This window comes from Silurus aristotelis (genome assembly GCF_946808225.1).
Source record: "Silurus aristotelis genome assembly, chromosome: 13".
Taxonomy (NCBI): domain Eukaryota; kingdom Metazoa; phylum Chordata; class Actinopteri; order Siluriformes; family Siluridae; genus Silurus; species Silurus aristotelis.
This window is the reverse complement of record NC_139586.1, coordinates 20,001-41,992: the sequence shown is the minus strand read 5'-3', so window position 1 is coordinate 41,992 and position 21,992 is coordinate 20,001. Positions and strand designations below refer to the sequence as shown.

At 40.7% G+C, this 21,992-nt stretch overlaps 1 protein-coding gene and 1 long non-coding RNA gene across 3 annotated transcripts; one reads left to right on the top strand and one right to left on the bottom strand.

Annotated features, from left to right (window-relative positions):
• Positions 1-776: 776 nt before the first annotated feature.
• Positions 777-4,175, bottom strand: tax1bp3 (Tax1 (human T-cell leukemia virus type I) binding protein 3). The gene is made up of 4 exons (XM_083557947.1): positions 4,015-4,175; positions 3,268-3,387; positions 3,082-3,159; positions 777-1,704 (listed from the first exon to the last, which is right to left on the bottom strand). The coding sequence occupies exons 1-4, from the start codon at positions 4,153-4,155 to the stop codon at positions 1,564-1,566; spliced, it is 480 nt and encodes a 159-aa protein (XP_083414073.1). The 5' UTR covers positions 4,156-4,175; the 3' UTR covers positions 777-1,563.
• A 3,248-nt stretch (positions 4,176-7,423) lies between these two features.
• LOC310736205 lies at positions 7,424-9,387 on the top strand. 2 transcript variants are annotated; one of them, XR_014536487.1, is made up of 3 exons: positions 7,424-8,491; positions 8,584-8,659; positions 8,740-9,387. It is a non-coding gene; the product is annotated as an uncharacterized lncRNA (long non-coding RNA). The 2 variants fall into 2 exon arrangements; XR_014536488.1 differs by having other exon boundaries at positions 7,703-8,306; positions 8,391-8,491; positions 8,584-9,387.
• The last annotated feature ends 12,605 nt before the right edge of the window (positions 9,388-21,992 follow it).

Below are 21,992 nucleotides of genomic sequence, written 5' to 3'. Positions count from 1 at the left end.
CACGAGTCTCTCACACTGCTCTGGTGTGATTTTGGTCCACTCTTCTTCCAGTCTCCTCCACAGTTCGGTGACTGTAGTGGGTTTCTTGGCCATAACTTTGTCGCCAAGGATTTTCCAGAGGTTCTCTAACACTAGGTAGGAATCATGGCTAAAAGAACTGATTCTGATAAAAAATAAAAAAAGTGGTCTCAACATTTTTCTCAACAAATTATAAATACCATTTTACAGTTATAAAGTGTTTAATTACAGATTATGAATTGCTTTCCAAACTTATTCAAATGAATGTTCACTGACATTCCATGATGACTGCTTTCAAAGACTAATCTGCAAACCATTGTGTAATATTGACACATGCATTGTTTTCTCTCAAAAAAAACTATTTTTGTAATAATTACACAAAGAAGTACCAAAACTGCTTACATGCATACAATAAAAGTTAAATGCCAATAGGATCAATTAAATGGTAAAAAATTCAAATCAGTACCGATGAAAATTATCACAAACAGCAAAAATGTCAGAAAAGAGATTTTATGCTTTAAAATGTCACCTGATTATTAATCTCTCTCTCTCTCTCTCTCACACACACACACACACACACACACTCCTGATAAAGACATTTTCATATTCCTGAAATATTATACTACAAATACATGTACTAATTAAACAGTGGTCAATGTGAAATCACACTAAAAAGGGAGCTCATGAAATAGGTAAAAACAACACACACACACACACACACACACACACACACACACACACACACACAAACACACATAGAGGATTCACTTATTTATTCAAAGTGGAAAACAGTTGTCTTTGATTGAGCAATTCAATTAACAAGACAGTGTCATAATTCCTGAAAATAGCAAATTAATAGTCACTAAATACAAGGTTTTCTTATAATGTGAAATTGATAAGGCCATTGTGTCTTCTTTCAAATACAGACAATACATGGAAAATACAAAGTTATTGGTCTTGTGTACCACAGCATAATTGGAAGTACGAAACTTTTATATTCCACAGACAAAATGAGTCTCAAACACACAGATAAGTAGACAAACATGTGTAGAGGTTTACAGCATCCTACAACAAATCAACAGAAAATATTAGTGGTCTTTTGAAAGTAATTGCATATAATAAACATGCTCCTTTGTGCAGAACCATTTCAGGTCATAAAAATACAACTGAAATGAATTACTGATATAACCCACGTGTAGCCATTTTAATCTATGAACAAAAAATGGAGACAGAAAAATAGAATAGACCCATGAACTTATTTTTATTGCCGCAGCGAGAATTATGTAGTGTGTGAACAACCCAAAGGAATGAATGAGAATAGTGCATTAGAGACATACCAGTGTAATAGAAATATTACTAAATTATAATCTCAGTGTAGATTTGAAGCTGAAACATTTTGTAGACTCAATCTGTCTGGAAAAAAAACAGTAAGTTTGAGATGCTACTTAAATATGACATCTTTTTTTGCTCTTTGGCTTGACTTCTATGAAAAAGTTACATACTGTGTACAAGTAATCGCACTAATAAAAGTGTTTCAGAGTTCTCTTAGTGTTGCATGATGGACTGTCTGACTGCATCCTCCAGAGATTTTCTTGTCACCAGTAAGCGGACGATATCTTCATTCTTTTTTGTTAGTCGTTTTCGTGCTTGGTCGTGGGTCACCATGGTCATATCCCAACCATTCACCTGTTTATGTACACGTACACATTTTAGAAATTACAACAACAAAACAATGGACATATTTATAATTTTACACATGGAATTGTACAAAATATTAATGCACCTCTTCAGAAGGTCAGACCAATTCAAACAACTTCATGCAATATATTATTTATTTATTTATTTATTGGTTGGTTTGTTGACACTTCATACTGAAGTTCACTTTTAGGCAGACAGTGTGGCTTAAATCAGTGGTCCCCAACCCCTGGGCCATGGACCGGCACCAGTCCGTGGGTTAATTGGTACCGAGGGGTCGCACAGAAAGAATAAATAACATATTATTTCCGTTTTATTTATTATCTGATTCTGAACAATGTTTTATTGTGGAAAATTCCCAGATTCTCTCCTCCACATGTGTCTATGACTCTTGATGCAGGTCATGATGCCTCGCTCACATGATTTACCTCCATCCACTACCTTCTTAAAGGTGCTCCGGTCACACGTCTTACCTCCATCCACTACAGTCTTAAAGGAGCTCCGGTCACACGTCTTACCTCCATCCACTACCTTTTTAAAGGAGCTCGGGTCACATGTCTTTGCTCCATCCACTACCTTCTTAAAGGAGCTCCGGTCACATGACTTACCTCCATCCACTACCTTTTTAAAGGAGCTCCGGTCACACGTCTTACCTCCATCCACTACCTTCTTAAAGGAGCTCCGGTCACATGACTTACCTCCATCCACTACCTTTTTAAAGGAGCTCCGGTCACACGTCTTACCTCCATCCACTACCTTCTTAAAGGAGCTCCGGCCGCTAGCACATAATACATTAATGCTAAATTCAAACCCCCAAGAAAGAAAAATTATCAAACACCACCACAGTGGATTCACGATTATTATGAGATTTAGAAAATACCAGTTTTTATGGTTGTATCATTTTAATTTGTTGTTTTTATCATTTATATCATTTTATTTTGTTGTATTTATCCACCACACGTTAAAGACTGGTCCGTGAAAATATCGTCCCACTTTAAACCAGTCCGTGGTGCAAAATAGGTTGGGGACCACTGGTTTACAGCACAACTGAACATAAAAATACCACAGAAATGACACACTTTTGATAACTTTCCACCGAGATATAATGTACTAACAATACTAAGATACGATTACAGAGCAGAAAGCAAGGATCTGTTTTCCAATGGAAAGAGAGGCAGGATTGATGGCTACATGTACATCTTTAATAATCAGGTTATACTGATCTATAGCACTATTACTTTTGTGAATGATCATTTAAACTCAGAAAACACATTTTGATGATACTAAATGTTTTTATGACACACTGCTCTAAACCCTAAGGTGAAACTAACTGAAAGTACACACTACAAATATATACAATATTCTTACCTGCATTATTTTATCCCCCATCATGAGACCTGCAACTTCTGCTGGTCCTCCTTTCGATACTCTTGTGACATAAATTCCCTAATTGAAAATCAGACAATAGGATTGTGACGAAAAGCTGAACACACGTGAGCATGCTGCAGTGAGTGCGATCACTCAAACCACGTTCAAGGCAAATGAGAAACTTACCTTGTCTGTCTTGTCCTCTGAGAATGGATTCTGACTGGGATCTTGATCAATTCCCCCTCCAATGCTAAAACCCAATATTAAATGATCCCCATCACGCAATTTATGAATCTCAATCCGTTGCTGAAAGACACAGAAAACAAAATTCTTTACCAGCTGGACTGCAACACAATCACACAAACCTGAGAGCTGCCTGTGGCTTGTCCTTATATGGACACATGGACACACACACACACACACACACACAATACCTGCCACATTTAAAAACCACGCCTAGAATTTACCTGGGAATCAGTGGTTTCAGAGAAAAAAAACCTTTAACTTCCTCCTGCATTCAGACCTTCTGAGTTACTGAGACCATCAGACCACAAAGCTGGAGCATGAAACACTGAGAGGGTCTTAGTGATCTACCAAACTGGTGGGATTTATCTGACTATGCCACATATGACTGCTATATTCACTATACTTCCCTCCTCTTTAGTGCAGTAATTCGGTAAACACTGCGAGCTGCAGGAGGGTGTGAACTTTAATCACAATAACTAGTTCGATTACACGAAGATCTACTGAGATGTGAACCAGAAGAAACTCATCCGAAAATCAGATTCACACTAAAAAAGACTCTTTCGCGGATTTTACACGACTTTGGTTTGGAAATAAGGAAGTTCACTGCCCGCATAACAAACCCAGCGTTCGGAGTGGAGACGAGCCGAAAACTTTCAAAAATTCAGAACCGAACCGAACCGGACTCACCACCACCGCAGTAACGGGCTGACCCGGAATGTGCGTCATGTTTAGAATCTTACACCGCGGGATATTTTCCTCCTGAAACCGAGAACAATAAACCGAACCTCGGCCCTGAGCTGGAACACGAAGCTGCGGCTCCACCCACATGACATCATGCAGATACCACGCTGTGGGCGGGGCCAAGGCGTATGTGCGTGTGTGTGTGTGTGTGTGTGTGTGTTTCGGTGAACCTCTACAGACCTCAGAAAACCTCAACGGATGTCAGCAAACATCGAGAGACTTCAAAAGATTTCAGGAAACCACTATATATTTCTACAGACATTTTCCAGAGGATTTACTGAGGATCTGTAGAGGTGTGTTGAGCTCTGTTCATATCTGCTGAGGTTTACTGAGGATCTGTAGAGGTGTGTTGAGCTCTGTTCATATCTGCTGAGGTTTACTGAGGATCTGTAGAGGTATGTTGAGTTCTGTTCATATCTGCTGAGGTTTACTGAGGATCTGTAGAAGTGTGTTGAGCTCTGTTCATATCTGCTGAGTTTTACTGAGGATCTGTAGAGGTGTGTTGAGCTCTGTATATATCTGCTGAGGTTTAGATTAGATTAGATTAAATTCAACTTTGTCATTGTGCAGGGTACATGTACAAATGCAGTTATCATCTAACCAAAAGTGCAGAGATAGCTTATTTACGAGTGGCAGTGTAATAAATAAGGGTATGAGGTTATACAGAAGTAGGGACACAGCAAACCGACACCAAGGCATCGCATCTCCTGCGTTGGGGCAAAAATATTTCAAGTAGAATCCACAGGGAAGAACAGAACTCTTCCATACCAGCAGGGGGCAGAATTCTGTATTCTGTAGTATTCTGTATATAGATATATAGAGATATATAGTAAGCAGCGTTTCCACCTGCCGCGATCATTTCTAACGGCTTCCTGTAGCTTTTTCCAGTCATGTCTGCTAAGTTACAGGTGGCACTGGCGCTGTCAGCCCTTGGCCTTCTTCTTGTGGATGAAAAGAAGAAGAAGCGGATAAGGAGAAACCGCACTAAATGGGTGAAATCGTGGATCTTGCAGCGACAGACACAAGGGGCTTTTCCGAACCTGTGTGAGGATCCAGAGACACCAAAAACCTCTGATTTTAAACACTTCAATCTGTTTTTTCCAGTTCAGTTCCACATGTTGAAGGAACTTCTCACTCCACTCATCCAGAGGCAAAATACAAACTACAGAGATTCCATCTCAGTGGAGGAACGTTTGGTGATCACTCTACACTTCTTGGCTACAGGCAGGCTGTTTATTACTACTCACACATCAGCATTATTACCTTTTTTCAGGTTTGTATAAATCTTAAAACTGCTCTGATTATGAAAAGAAAAACGTTGAACTCAGAGAAAGTGTATGATATTTATTTATAATTAAATACAGTATATACTTGTATATGTGTGTCAGCTGTATAAAAGCGTAGAAATGTTTTATTTGACATTGGAAAGGTTTTGATCCATGCAGTGGAGATAAAGATGTGCTTTTTCATATTTTCAGGTGAAAGCATGAGGAATCTTTCTCACCACTTCAGAGTTGGTGTTTCAACAATTCGGCAATTTGTTCCTGAAACTTGTGCTGCGATCTACAAGGTTTTAAAAGAGAAATACTTCAAGGTGTGTTTTGTGTTTTTGATGATGTTTAGAGTTTTGATTGTAGGCACATATTCTGACACAATTAATCAACTGAAAAATTATTCAGCAATTCAACAACAAGTGGCGAACAGCACAGGGACCGACTATGCCGTTTTTTTTAATTCTGAAATTGGTGCAGTGCCTTTTCAGTGGTGCAAAATATCAGAGATGAAAAGTTTAAAACTTCTTGGTTTTAATTGTAGGATTTTGGCTGCTGAAGTCCCAAAATATAGTTTTGCATGTTGCATTTCATTGGTTTGTGTGTACATTTTGAAATATAAATATATATTTGAAATACAAATAGTAAAATCCTCTGTTCAAAACTTTGACCTTCTCACATCACACAATTCAATGCAAAGACAGAAATACTGATGAAAATTTTTTAGATTTTTTAAAATATATATTTCTTCACAATAATTTTTATTTGCAAAATAATGAATATAAAAAAAAGCAGTTATATTGTAAAGTAATTGTGAATTGTCTTGGCCCTTATAATTATGTAGTCTTCTTCTTCCGACTTCTCCCATTAGGGGGCACCACAGCGGATCACCCGTCTCCATTCCCCCTGTCCTCTACATCTGCCTCTTTTAAACGATCTACCTGCATGTCTTCACTCACCACATCCATAAACCTCCTCCTTGATCTTCCTCTTTTCCTCCTTCCTGGTGGCTCCATCCTCAGCATTCTCCTACTGATATACCCCATGTCCCTCCTCTGCACATGTCCAAACCATCTCAATCTCACCTCCCTCACCTTGTCTCCAAAACGTCCTACATGCGCTGTCCCTCTAATAAACTCATTTCTAATCCTGTCCATCGTCATCACTCCCAACGAACATCTCATCCTGATAATTTTGTAGTAAAAATACAAAAAAGTGAATGTACAAGAGTTTTATTTAAAAATATGCTTTATAATGGACAAATAAAACAACAAAAGCTAAAATACAAAATATAAATATTAGGTTGAGTTCGGTAGAAAATAATAAATGTAAGTGGGTAGGATTTATTTGTGTATATGTTGGTAAATAAATACATCTTTTGCCACAAACATTACAGATGTGTGTAATTGCCGGCACATGTTTCTGGTCTTTTGAATACTTGTAGAGGCAGCTGTCACCTCATGCTGAAAATGTGGCAGTAAATGTGGCATTCTGTACTCAAAGATTTTACAATATGCTGTAATGGCATCATTGTGATCCTCCTGATATGCTTGAAAATTGGATGACTCGTCTTTGCAGAGGAATTGCCTGCTACGCTTCTTCCCAGGACTCAAAGTGCTTGTTTGGCTAAATGTGCTTTGCTAGGGATCATCAATATTTAATAAGGACTCTGCTCCCAAGATGCTGCTTTCTGCCAGATTGCAAGCTCTTTACCCAGACTTGAATAAGTAGGGCTTGTCAGGGTTTGTGATCTGAGGGGGAACTAAAATGTGACTAGCAAATGAAGTTTGTTTGTAAGCAATGTGCATACTTAACATGTCAAATTCATCAATAATTTAATTTAGGGTTAGGGTTAGTTTATTTGAATTGTGCTTTTAACAATGAACATTGTCTTAGAGCAGGGTTAGGGTTAGGGTTACACACATAATGTGGTGACAAAAATGAAGAATATGTTCTTTATAAGTGTAAGTTTGTTTTTAATTGTTGGTGGAATTTGTTTAGCAATTAAAAATTTTAAAGTTCATTTTGCTCAAATGAACAAAATTAATAGACTTGTTTGTTTCACTCTGAGATTTAGAGATCCAAGTAATTTGTTGTCTATTTATTAATTTGTTCAGATTTTTTTTTCAGCGAATTATAACATGATTATTTTTAACTGCACTTTTAATGTGTTTCCTTTTATTTTGAAACACATTGTGGACATATTTTTTTTATTTTACAGGAAGTGATGAACACAGATGCGTAAGTGGACGTTTGGTGCCAGTGGATGGAAAATGGACAGACAGGCAGGCAGGCAGACAGACAGGCAGACAGACAGGCAGACAGACAGGCAGGCAGGCAGACAGACAGACAGACCGGCAGACAGACAGACAGGCAGACAGACAGACAGGCAGGCAGGCAGACAGACAGACAGACAGACAGGCAGACAGGCAGGCAGGCAGAAGAAGAAGCAGCGGTAACACAGTGTTGTGCGACTGTAGTTTGTGTTTCTGCGTGAGGCTGTTTTTATCTTTATTACAGTGTAGAATCTGTTCTCATCACTGTCCCACACTCCTGCCTTATATATAGAGTTTATTACACTGAAATAAATCTACCGTCGTGTGAAAAAGAAAGTGAAGTCTGGGGTTTTATGTATCAGCATAATGAAATGATTTGTTCCTTATCAGGTCTAAAATGAGATAAATAATACCTCAGAGGAACAGAAACACGAGCCATAATACACCATCTCATTATTTATTTTAAATAAATCAGTATTTTGTAGAAGCTCCTTCAGCAGCTATAAACTGTTCTGGAGAACTTTCTCAGTCTCACATCACTGTGGAGGAATTTGAACTCAATCTGCTTTACAGCTTTGCTTCAGTTTATTGAGGTTTGCAGATATTTATTTCTGCACAGCTATCTTATGGTCCTGCCAGAGCATTTCAGACGAGTTGCAGTCTGGACTGTGAGACATAGTTTCTGCATTCTGTATGTCCTAATACACAAAACTGTGGAACTCAAAGAGGGTGTACTTTCTTTTCACATGACTGTATAATCTGATGTTCTTTACAGTGAAGCCAGCAAATATCTGGTGGAGGTTTTGGAGTCTGTCAGTGAAGTGGAGCTGGAGGATGTGATTGAGCGAATTCTGGATGGAGTTGAAAAACAACCATGTAAGAACCTGCTGAAAGCATCAGCAGCTCACAGCTGTAACAGTGAAGAATAAACCATAATCCTGGTTTGATCCATCCTGTTTCTCTCACAGTGTCCTCCAGTATGGTTGAGCTCTTGGTAGCTAAAGCTGCTGTGCAGGACTGCAGTCAGTCATGTGATAAAACCATGTTAGAACTTAGATGTCATGTTGCACTTTTTCTTGACTTCTTGCACTGAGAACATCGACTCAGTTTTCTGTCGTTTCTAGAGACAATGTTTTTAACATCATTGGAGCTTTTGATGTGCCTCGGTTTATCTACAGCACAGAAAGGAAGACATTTATTTTATGTATTTAAAAAATATAAAACCTTTAAAATATATTGATCTTTTTCAGGGTTTGTTTAACTGAAGTTGTGGGTCTTTGAACAAATTCACAATGTAAGGTGAAGTGTTTGTGTAGGGTTTGTGTTGCTCATGTGCACACGGCCTCCCATGTTTATGTCGAGGTAAATGAAGAATGTAGAATTAAATAACATTTAATATAACTCAACTAAAATAACAGCCAAGGGTATATTTAATATCAGTTTACAATATTAATTATGTAACTGTAACAAAAAAATAAAAAAATAAATAAATTCTTGTCAATAGGTTTACTATTACATGCCAAAACTTACACCTAGAATGAAAAGCTGCTATTTGGACAGTGATTTGGGATGGAATTGTTCTGTTCAACACTAAACAGCATCAGCCATTTTACACCAGCAACTGGAAATATATCTAAAGTATTTTACCATTCTTAATAAAATAAATCGATAAACCAGTATAAAATCTATAGAGTTTCTGTCCGTTAAGCTGATTACAGCACTGCACCTCATGTCCTGAAAATGGTTTGTTGTGAGATCAATATTTCACAAGTTTATTGGATGCAATTCATCACTTTCCTTTTCACAATGGTTCTGACCCTGAAATATTTTAGGAATGTGATTATTATTATTTATTATTCTTTTTTTTATTTTTTTAAGTTTAAATGCTCTCTTTTTTATTTTTTGTGTCTCTAAGCGGATACACGGACATGAACTTTTTGCTCGGTTTAGTTGCAGAAGAAGGGAGAAGTTAAACTGTGCAGTTAAACCTTTCAAAAGCAATATCCTTTTAATGCTATTTAAAAAAAAAAAAAAAGAATTTAGCTGCTTCGGCTGCTGTTCAAGGTCCGTGACGTCGGAGTGATAGTCACGACGTCACGATAGTCACGACGTCAGTGATTGCAGTGATACGGTCCCTCCTGCAGGTGGTGAGCCCACCTGCAGGAGGGACCGTAAAGGACGGTGCTGTGAGGATTGGGCAGCAGTCGAAGGCGGGGGCCTGCTTAAACTGCTGCCCCCGCGACCCGAATTACGGATAAGCGGGAGAAAATGGATGAAGGATGAATGAATGAATTGCTGCATGGTTTAGTTTACTGTGTTTATTTGGTCATAGTTAATAGATTATTCACAATGTTTTATTACTAATACAGGGGGATTGATTTGTTTAACCAAATTGTGATCCAGTGTGTAAAATACAGTCAGATCCATAATTCTTGAATTATGCAGTGAAGCTTAATTAATCCCAACAGGTGGAAGTAACCAGACACTGGACTTTATTGACTGGGTGGGGCCTGGCCTGGTTCCTCCTTATTTCATTCCATAAAAGAAAAAATTATCTGGAGTTGATTCCAAATGCTGAATTTGCATTTGGTACCTGTTCATATGTAACCTTGACTATGAGTCCCAAAGAGATGTTGATGCAAGTGAAGTGTCCATTTATAGGCTGAAAAAACTCCCAGACCAGACACGGTATCAGAGCAGTAAAAGAAGTTGAAATAAACAGTTAGCACTGGCAAGCAGGCACTCAGCAACACTAAACGGTCTGAAAGACCACGAAAGACAACTAAAATAGAAGAATTATTTTATCAATAAAGAAAAACTACTGCACAACATCTAGAAAAGTAAAGAACTCTCTCACTGTGCTCAGCATTTCACTGTCAAGAACAGAAATGCCAGAATAGACCAGTAGAAAACATCTGAAAAATCTCAGGCAGCTTCAGTAGACATGCTCTTTATCTCCAGCCTTCTTTGTAAAAGTTAGAGATGAATTCATACCTCGTCTTCATCCTATGGTGTTTCTCCCACAGCATTATTAATTCTAATAACTAATGTCTTTGCACCAGTTGAATGAACTGAAGAAACTCACTGTATTGGTGGATAAACTTTACGTTCACTCCGCAACTATTGATATCTTTACACTGATTTTAATAAATTGACCAGCTTTGTCATTTACTGGATCGAAAACATTTTGTTCCTTCACTTCCTGGTTTCTCACCAGTTTCACAGTGGGCTGTACACGGAGTCGAGCTTCGTCTTGGCTGAAGGTGACTACTGTCCTGTCATCAGACTCCTCACACTGTGACTAAGTGATGTTTAGACTGTAACTGTGTAGGGTTTGTCTTAAATGCTTACATGTAACTAACCAATAAAGGAATGTTTTTCATGTCGTGTCTCCTACAGGGTGGTATGAAGACTCAGTCTTTCATGTAAGTGCTTTTGGGTTTCCACCAATTAAGCCTTCTTCCACTACCAGGTGAACACACTGCTCAGGAGTCCACAAATCTTTAGCCAGATAGTAGATAATATTATATAATTGATAACGAAAAAAAAATAGATAAAAGTAACAGTCATTCTTAAGTATATGCCACATGTAAGCCATTGAATTATTATTAATCGATTTTCAGCCTCGACACGAACATGGTGATCAAATTCTCTACTTCGGTTAATAGAATCTTTTCTATTTCAGGGCATATTATGGTCATGTCAATTTCTTTGGTGGTCCATCCACCATCGCAGTGAAAGCCTCTGCCAAGCTGAAGCAGCTTGAGGAGGAGAATGAGGATGCTATGTTTGTAATTATTTCTGACTTGTGGCTGGACAGTGTGAAGGTCCTGGAGAAGATCCAGACCATGTTTTCAGGTTTCATGCTTTTTTCTAAGTTTTTCTGATTGTACAAAACCTGCACACATTTCTTTTTTTTTTTGCTTTTGCTTTAATTCAGTACTAATCTAAAGATCTTGTTTGCTTTTTACAGGCTATTCAACAATGCTGCATTTTCTGTGGGAACTTCTCCTCTGCCCCGTATGGCAAAAACCAGATCAAGTCACTTAAAGGTGAGAAACTTTGTGAAACGTAAACTCAGTGTTTTTTTGTTTTTTTTTGCTTTATGTCCTAATAGAGTCTTTTTTTCCGCAGAGTCTTTGAAAGCCCTTGCTGATTTAATCTGTGAGCATCCAAACATCCACAGCAGGTAGGATGCTCTCTGGTCACTGCCTTCAGCTTGCTGCCATCTCAAGTACCTTTTAAGTATTTTGTCTATTGTTGCTTGTTGCTTGTTTTAACCCAGCCATTAGGGGGGCACAAGCCAGTGCACTCTTAGTGCCGGTCCCAAGCCCGGGTAAATGGGGAGGGTTGCGTTAGGAAGGGCATCCAGCGTAAAACATGTGCCAAATCAAATATGCGGATCACAAATGAGAATTTCATACCGGATCGGTCGAGGCCTGGGTTAACAACGACCGCCACAGGTATCGTTAGCCGACAGGGTACCGGTGGAAATTGGGCTACTGTTGGCCGAAGGAGGAGAAGGAGAGGAGGAAGACGTCTACAGAGACGGCAGGAAAAGGAGCAGTGTAGGAGAGTAGAGGTTCGGGTTGGTACTTTAAATGTTGGTACTATGACGGGTAAAGGGAGAGAGATAGCTGATATGATGGAGAGGAGAAAGGTAGATATGTTGTGTGTTCAGGAGACCAAGTGGAAAGGGAGTAAGGCCAGGAACATTGGAGGTGGGTTTAAACTGTTTTATCATGGTGTGGATGGGAAGAGAAATGGTGTAGGGGTGATTCTGAAGGAAGAGTACAGTAAGAGTGTAGTGGAGGTGAAGAGAGTTTCTGATAGGGTGATGATCGTGAAGGTGGAGGTTGAAGGGATGATGATAAATGTCATCAGTGCCTATGCTCCACAAGTTGGCTGTGAGATGGAGGAGACGGAAAGATTCTGGAGTGAATTAGATGAAGTGGTAGATGGTGTACCTAGGAAAGAACGATTGGCGATTGGGGCAGACTTTAATGGGCATGTAGGTGAAGGGAACAGAGGTGATGAGGAGGTGATGGGTAGGTATGGTTTTAAGGAGAGGAATGTGGAAGGGCAGATGGTGGTAGATTTTGCAAAAAGGATGGAAATGGCAGTGGTGAACACGTATTTTAAGAAGAAGGAGGATCATAGGGTGACGTATAAGAGTGGAGGAAGGTGCACACAGGTGGATTATGTTCTGTGTAGGAGATGCAACCTGAAGGAGATTGGAGACTGTAAGGTGTTGGCGGGGGACAGTGTAGCTAGACAGCATCGGATGGTGGTCTGTAGGATGGTTTTGGAGGCGAAGAAGAAGAGGAGGAAAGTTAGGTTTGAAAGAAGAATAAGATGGTGGAAACTGAAGGAGGAAGAGTGTAGTGTGAGGTTCAGGGAAGAGGTCAGACAGGGGCTTGGTGGTGGTGAAGAGGTGCCGGATGATTGGGCAACTACTGCAGGAGTGATGAGGAAGGCAGCTAGAAAAGTACTTGGTGTGACATCTGGAAATAGAAAGCAAGACAAGGAGACGTGGTGGTGGAATGAGGAAGTGCAGGAGAGCATTAAGGGAAAGAGGTTGGCAAAACAGAAGTGGGATCGACAGAGTGATGAGAAAAGTAGGCAGGAGTACAAGGAGATGCGGCAGCAGGTGAAGAGGGATGTGGCGAAAGCCAAGGAAAAGGCATATGAGGAGCTGTATAAGAGGTTGGACACTAAGGAAGGAGAAAAGGATTTATACCGATTGGCCAGGCAGAGGGACCGAGCTGGGAAGGATGTACTGCAAGTTAGAGCAATAAAGGATGGAGAGGGAAATGTGTTGACTAGTGAGGAGAGTGTGTTGAGAAGATGGAGGGAGTATTTTGAGCAGCTGATGAATGAGGAAAATCAGAGAGAGAGAAGATTGGAGGATGTGGAGTTGGTGAAGCAGGATGTAGATAGGATTAGTAAGGAGGAAGTGAGAGCAGCGATTAAGAGGATGAAGAATGGAAAGTCGGTTGGACCAGATGACATACCGGTAGAAGCGTGGAGATGTTTAGGAGAGATGGCAGTGGAGTTTTTAACCAGATTGTTTAACAGAATTCTGGAAGGGGAGAGGATGCCTGAGGAATGGAGAAGGAGTGTGCTGGTACCGATCTTTAAGCATAAGGGAGATGTGCAGACCTGCAGTAACTACAGGGGAATTAAGTTGATCAGTCACACCATGAAGTTATTGGAAAGAGTAGTGGAAGCCATGCTGAGAGAAGAGGTGACCATCTGTGAGCAACAGTATGGTTTCATGCTGAGGAAGAGCACCACAGATGCCTTATTTGCATTAAGAATGTTGATGGAGAAGTATAGAGAAGGACAGAAGGAGCTGCATTGTGTATTTGTGGATTTAGAGAAAGCGTACGACAGGGTACAGAGAGAGGAGTTGTGGTATTGTATGAGGAAGTCAGGTGTGCCAGAGAAGTATGTGAGGGTGGTGCAGGACATGTATGAGGACAGTGTGACGGCAGTGAAGTGTGCAGTAGGTACGACAGACTGGTTCAGGGTGAAGGTTGGACTGCATCAAGGATCGGCCCTGAGCCCTTTCCTGTTTGCAGTGGTGATGGACAGGTTGACGGACGAGGTCAGACAGGAGTCTCCCTGGACTATGATGTTTGCAGATGATATTGTGATTTGTGGTGAGAGTAGAGAGCAGGTTGAGAAGAGCCTGGAGAGGTGGAGATATGCGCTTGAGAGAAGGGGAATGAAAGTCAGTAGGAGTAAGACAGAGTACATGTGTGTGAATGAGCGGGAGGGCAGTGGAGTGATGCGGTTGCAGGGAGAAGAGGTGGAGAAGGTGGAGGAGTTCAGGTACCTGGGGTCAACAGTGCAAAGTAATGGAGAGTGTGTTAGAGAAGTAAAGAAAAGAGTGCAGGCAGGGTGGAGTGGGTGGAGAAGAGTGACAGGAGTGATTTGTGATAGTAGGGTATCTGCAAGAATGAAAGGGAAAGTTTATAGGACTGTGGTGAGACCTGCGATGTTGTATGGATTAGAGACAGTGGCATTGAGTAAAAGACAGGAGGTGGAGCTGGAGGTAGCAGAGCTGAAAATGTTAAGGTTTTCGTTGGGAGTGACGAGGATGGTTAAGATTAGAAATGAGTTTATTAGAGGGACAGCACATGTAGGATGTTTTGGTGACAAGGTGAGGGAGGCGAGATTGAGATGGTTTGGACATGTGCAGAGAAGGGACATGAATTATATTGGTAGAAAAATGCTGAAGATGGAGCCACCAGGTAGGAGGAAAAGAGGAAGGCCAAGGAGGAGGTTCATGGATGTGGTGAGGGAAGACATGCAGGTAGTTGGTGTGAAAGAGGCAGATGTAGAGGACAGGGTGGTATGGAGACGGATGATCCGCTGTGGCGACCCCTAATGGGAGCAGCCGAAAGAAGAAGAAGAGGAGTCTATTGTTGCTTGTTTGTATTATTTCATGTGCATCTTCTTTGCATGTACTTCGTTTTAGATATTTTTCAGTTTATTTATTTATTTATTTATTTTTATTAATATTATTTCATTTGATTAATGTTCATTCATTATTTTATGTTTATTGCTCGAAACCACTTAAATTCAAACAGTTACTGATTATAAGCATGTTCAGGTGATGAGTAATTGTGGCTGAAGGAAGGTGTGGTTTAAAGTGGTAAACACTTTAAATGTCGGTGGGCATAAAAAAGAGATTTGACATTAAAAAGTAAAAAATTACAAAATGTTTTTCAGAAAAATGCAGTACTCTGGAAATTTCCGATCTATTGAAGTGACAATCAAACAATCAAAAGATCTGTCAGGGCTCGTCTCCAGGGTCACAAAGACCATGTTGAGAAGAAAAAGCCTCTAGTGACACCAATTTCCTTAACTGCAACCAATCTGGTATCCAAAGAGGTTTAAGGTTCTGAGAGAATTTGCTACTGATAACTGATTAAAAAACACAAGCAGAAGCGTCGGCTTTGGGCCAAGAAATGCATGCAGTCTGATTTTTCACAGGTTTTGTGGACAAATGAAATGAGAGTAAACTCTTGATGGACCTCATAGATGAGCCCATGGAGGCTCTATTTCAGGTAGGAGACAGCAGGTGGAGGTGAGGTGATGGTGTGGGCTGCTGTTATTGTTGATGAGCGCGTTTTTGGGTTTGGACTGAAAATTAGGTCCCAAAACTACTGCCACATTCTGAAAGACACTTTCTCCAAACACTGGCAAAAGAAGAAGTCAGCAGCATTCAAGAAGGCCAAGACCTTTATGCATGACAATGCGCCATTACATGCAGCCAGAGGTGCTCCACTGTTCAGCCTGGTTACCGTGTTCACCCGATTAAAACCTTATGGAGAACTTGTGGGTCCTTCTCAAGCCTAAAACCTGCAGTGAGGGAAAAACTATACACATTTTTGAAGAGCATCTGGGAAGCTTTAACTAAAGTTGATGAAGAACAAATCAACACACTGATTAATTCTATAGAAGGTCGACTCATGAAAGTCATTGAAAATCAGGGTGATTAAACCGGTCACTGAATACTTTAAAGAGTCATAAAAAAATTTTATGATTATGAACAAATAAAAATTGTCTATAAACTAATTGCTTAATAATAATTTTGCAGGCCAACATCTGAGACGTTTTTATCTGTCTCAGATGTTCTCACTGAAAGTGTGCAAAACACACACAATGAACATCTCCACTTTGCTGTATAGTAAACCTAACACTGCCTATTCATCTAAATCCTGCAAAAATTTTATTTCTAGAAAACAAAGAGATGAACATAAAATATATACAAGCCAACAAACAAAACTACACAACAAAAGAAGCACATAAAAGATCCTTTTAAGACAGAACTGACATCAGAGGAAAAGGAATAATGAAGGAAACATTAAATGTCAATATTTATGTAAGTTTCAAGTTGATTTGTAATTTTTTCCCTTTAAGGAATATTAATTGGGTCGTGTTTGGTGGTGTTTCCTTTAATGTAAAGGAAAAAAGGAAGCTGATATGATGGAGAGGAGAAAGGTGGATATGTTGTGTGTTCAGGAGACCAAGTGGAAAGGGAGTAAGAGCAGGAACATTGGAGGTGTTTAAACTGTTCTATCATGGTGTGGATGGAAAGAGAAATTGTGTAGGGGTGATTTTAAAGGAAGAGTACAGTAAGAGTGTAGGGGAGGTGAAGAGAGTTTCTGATAGGGTGATGAACGTGAAGCTGGAAGTTGAAGGGGTGATTATAAATGTCAGTGTTTTGCTCCACAAGTCGGCTGTGAGATGGAAAAGAAGGAAAAATTCTGGAGTGAGTTAGATGAAGTGGTAGAAGGTGAACCTAGGAATGAACGATTGGTGATTGGGGCAGACTTTAATGGCCATTTAGGGTTAGGGGTTACGGGTTAGGGTTAGGGGTTAGGACTAGCTGTTGCGGTTAGGGTTAGGTTTTAGGGTTAGGGTTGGGGTTTAAGTTAGTGGTTAGGATTTAGGGTTAGGACTAGCTGTTGGAGTTAGGGTTAGGTTTAGGTTTTAGGGTGAGGGTTGGGTTTAAGTTTAGAGGTTAGGGTTAGGATTTAGGGTTTGGTGTTTAGATTAGGGTTAGGTTTTAGAGTAAGGGTTTAGGGACAGGGATTAGGGTTTAGGGTTAGGTTTGAGGGTTGGGGATGGGGATTAGGGTTAGGTTTTAGGCTTAGGGGTTGGAGTTAGGGTTAGATTTTTTGCACAGGCCATCAATGCCCCCTAATAAGACTGTATTCACCTCTTGTTGAGGCCTTGGGGATAAACAGTACCTAGTTTCTGAATCCAAATTCTCTCTGCTCTTTTTCTCAGGGCCACAGACCATTGTGGTTTGCCTGTAGGACCATGACCCTGAGGGATTCCCATCCATGTTCCTGGAATTGTTTGACCAGGTAAGTATTTGTTTTTCTTTTAAGATGTGTTTGTGTTGTGTCATCCTGACCAGGATGGTGTTGCCCGTCTCTCCAACATATTGGGGTCCAGATGTCCCTGATGTTTAGGTTTTTCCTGCTGTAGAGGGTTGAGTTTGGCTCTGACCCTGTCCCTGAATCTTGGTGGATATTTTAATAAAATTGGATCTTACCTTTCTGATAAGCTTCACAGAGACAAAGAAATATGAGAATATCTGAAATAATGAAATATTCCTTCCTGGATGTCGATATTGGTGTAAAGGTTGTCAATGTCCATATTAAACAGGACATCCTTTTGGGGAATTTCAAGTCCTTTAATTTTCTGAATAAAGTCATATGTGTCTTTAAAACAGCTAGGGTGGCTCGTCGAAAGGGGATTTAAATAAAAATCCAGGAATTTGGCCGTATAGTACGTTTCACTTCCGCAATCTGACACTATAGGCCTTCCTGGAGGAATTTCATGGGGTTTGCTCCATTTGGCCGGATCTTTGTGTATTTTAGGGAGCATGTAGAATCTCCTGCTCCTGGGCTCCGTGTCATTCAAGAGATAGGACTTCTGTTTGGCATTTATGTGTTTTTTTGTATACAGGACTTGGAATATTTCCTTGACTAGGGGTACGGTGTCCGGATAAATGGGTTTGTCTATTTTTTGGTAATAATTTTTATCCTGTAATTGTCTGTACCCTTCCCATAGATATTGTTCACGGTCCATAACAACCGTTGCACTGCCCTTGTCAGTGGGTTTGATAATAATACTTTTGTTATCCTTTAACCCATATGTGTCAAACTCAAGGCCTGCGGGCTGAATGTGGCCCGCGAGAGCTGAAAAGGTCTGATTATCTTATAATAAATAAGTAAAAAGGGTCCATCGACCATAAACTACATTTCCCATAATGCATGCTGATCATGTTACCCGTGAAATGACGGCATCCCACCACTAGAATGCAGTGTTTCCACATCAGTGCCATTTTCCGAATTAAGAAATACAAACAATGATCCCAAAATGTCCAGGAAGAGAAAAATTGATGCAGATGGAAGGCGAATATATGTTTGTGATTCAAGGAGAAACGTGGTATGTATTTTGTGTTATGAGGCAGTGGTGGTTGTTAAAGTGTACAATCTACGTCTGCATTTTGACACCAAACACGCAGCGAAGTATGCCAAAGTGAGCCCCCCCAAAAAACTACAAATGGTGCAAAAATAAAAGGCAAATTGCGTTTGTTTATGCAGAAAACATTCACTGTAATCAAACCATCTCTCATTAGTTTGATGAGATTGTCAATTGTCAATTGTTTATGTAAAATGCTACACCTCTTACACATGTTCTTAGCAGCTCACAATTGTTGGTTGGACCGTTTTTCTGGGTTATTTATCCATATTGACTTGGATAGTTTTATTGTTGATTGATGGAGTAATGTGGGTTTCATAAGCTGACAAATGTAAAGGATTTATGTTACAACAGAGCAACAAGCAAACATTTATATTTACATTTAGGCAAATATGTGTTTGTAAGTTGAATAATAAAAAACCCTAACCCTAGAGTTATTTAACATTAAGGAGTAGTTGCTTTTATTGTACATTACATTTAGTTACATTTATACTGCCTCAAAGTTACATCTGGCCCTTTGAGGGAAAAATTATGCTGATAATGCTATAACATTATGCTAATGTGGCCCTTTGTGAAAATGAGTGACACCCCTGGTTTAACCTGTTCAGAGCACTGATTTCCTCAGGAGTGAGGTTAAGCTGTTTCCAAGATGGTCTGCAGTGTCTTTTGAAGGATTAAAGGTTTTAAACAGTGTGTGAAGTTCAGTGTGCAGTTTATCTATAGGTGGGACCCAATCTGATTTATGTGTAATGGGTGGCTGAGTTTGATCTGTGTCATTTTGCAAATAAGATGCTAGTTTTAGTCTCCGGTGGTATTGTTGCAGATCATACCACATTTGCCTCCTGCTATATTGTCTATTAATATTCCATGATGGAATAAAGGTTAGGCCTCTATTAAGCAGGCTGAATTGTGGGCGAGTGATATTGGCTTTTCTGGCTAAAATAATCACATTTTTCTTCCCCTCCTGCACATGCAGGCTTATAGGGAGATTTAATTTAAATGTTTAAGCCAATGTTCCAGCATTTTTCCAGCTGTATTCACTGTCCAGTGAATATTGTCACTCTCAGTTTGGAATTCTGTTCTGGGCAGCATATGATTTATGTTGGAAGTGATGTACCCACTCAGGATGTTTTGTTGCATTTGCTCCTTTGCTGGGAGCGTTCCTGAAATGTTTCGGAACCCAAATCTGTGCAAGGGGGAATTTTTCTTTTGTCGCTCTTAAAGCCGCCTGCATTTGTTTAATGGCAGTGTTGATGCCCAGCGCTAAAATGTGATGCTCTCCGTCATTAGAGACCGGAATTTTATTGATCACGGCCTCCATGTGTCTGAACGTGGCCCCCGGATAGCTTTCTATCTGGAGGTCAGGGTTCTTAAAGGGGGGAAACCTGGAGGGGTTGGAATCGCCAATAACGAGGCATTTCTTACGGACAGTCAGTTTCCACTCTAACATTTTTCTGGGCGTGTTTATGTGCCTGTTTGGACCATCCTCACTGAAGTCACACAGTGTTGCAGATGGCACATTGAGCTCCACATTCAGACGGGCCTGTGTGGCTGTTCTATGGCTGCTGTGTCACCCTTTGTGAGCCCCCATCATGATCCTGCTCGCACCCTCTCTGGTCCTCGATAATACGGCTGTCCCAATCCTTTTCCCTAAAAGGGGACCAATCGTTTGGTGGATCCGGTAGGGAGTGTGCCTCGGCGTGCACCGAGGCCTGCACCGCGATAGCACCGCTGGTTTTGTCCGGCAGTAGAGAAGTAGCAGCAGGGACACTTTGCGTTTTCAGCTTCCTCTATCCTTTCCTCCACATCAGCAGTGGGTGTAGGGATCTTCCATTTGTCCCCTACTAGTGTGTGAGCCTCCTCTATTGTTTTGTACCTCAGCCTTTTACCAATTCCACATTTTGCCCATAACACAGCAGTGTTAAAGCATTTTTCCCAGCCTCGGGAAGGATAGTGCTGCAGTTTCACCATTTCTTCCACTAATGTGTCCTCATAATGGTTCTTAAGAATTAACATGGTGGTATAGGCCCAGTTTTTAGCATTGCCTTCGATAAGGGCTTGTGTTGTGGGATTTGGCAGAGCTGGTTTAATGACCTCAGATAGATGTTTCTCTATCTTGGTCAATGCATGAGGTTGTTTATGGCTCACATTATTTTTGTGGTGTACCAGTTAACTATCTTGAACAAGGTACAGGTTTTTGTGTCATGATCCATTCTCGCCACGCTCCAATGCTTCAAGCCCCATAGGGCGGGCGGCTCTGCCGCCATCACCATTGGCTCATAGGGGTCAGGGTCTTCCTGCCGTGTGGCCAAGGTGTCATCCCTCATTGTCTAGGCGCTGCGCGGGTCCGGGGGGAAATTCCACTTCCACATTATCCGTCTGTTGCCTGTAGTGAGAGAAAGAGGGGGTGAGAGCCGCCATTAATGGGGAACCCGAGGTTCTCCAATTCACTGTCCTATATACGCCTCACCGGCTTTGACGACAGTGATGAGCCGCCACTCCGATTGAGCTCCAGTTGTGTCTCGTGAGGACGCCACGCCACCTCCTTTGCTGCGCTGGGCTGTGCCGCCTCAGCGTGCAATTTCCGCACCCTGCTGATGGCAAGGTTCAGAGCGCTTGTCCCTCTAGGCACCTGAGGTGGAGGCCTGTCATCACAGTGTGTGTCTGTACCTAAACATTTGCGCACCACCATTGTATGTATAAAGGGGGCCTCAACTGTATAGTGAGATATATAAAAATGCATTTTTTTGGCATAGGGTATATAATGTGGAAGTGAGGCTGGAAAGGGCAGTTGCAGACGGGACCAACTCCGTCTTTGTTGAGTGATAAAAAAGGCTGTCATCTTCTGGAAGCAAACCCCGTGACTCTAATTCGTTTCTACAACAGGGTTAGGTTTAGGGGTTAGGGTTAGTTTTTAGGGTTGGGGTGAGGGTTAGGTTTTAGGGTTGGGGTTTGGGCTTAGCGGTTACGCTTAGGGTTAGGGTTCGGGTTTGAGTTAGAATTTTAATTATGCATACTAGAATTTTAAGTATGCATATGTAGCGTCTGTGTAGGATAGTTTTGTGTATCAGGGTTAGGGTTAGGGTTAGAGGTTAGGGTTAGGGTTAGAGGTTAGGGTTAGGGTTAGGGTTAGGGGTTAGGGTTAGGGTTAGGGGTTAGGGTTAGGGTTAGGGTTGGGGTTAAGGTTAGCGGTTAGGTTTAGGGTTAAGGTTAGGATTAAGGGTTAGGGATAGAAATGGGGGGTTAGGGTTAGGATTTAGGATTAGGGTTAGAAATTAGGGTTAGGGATAGAAATTAGGGTTAAGGTTAGGTTTTAGGTTTAGGGCTAGAAATTAGGGTTAGGGTTAGGATTTAGGGTTAGGAT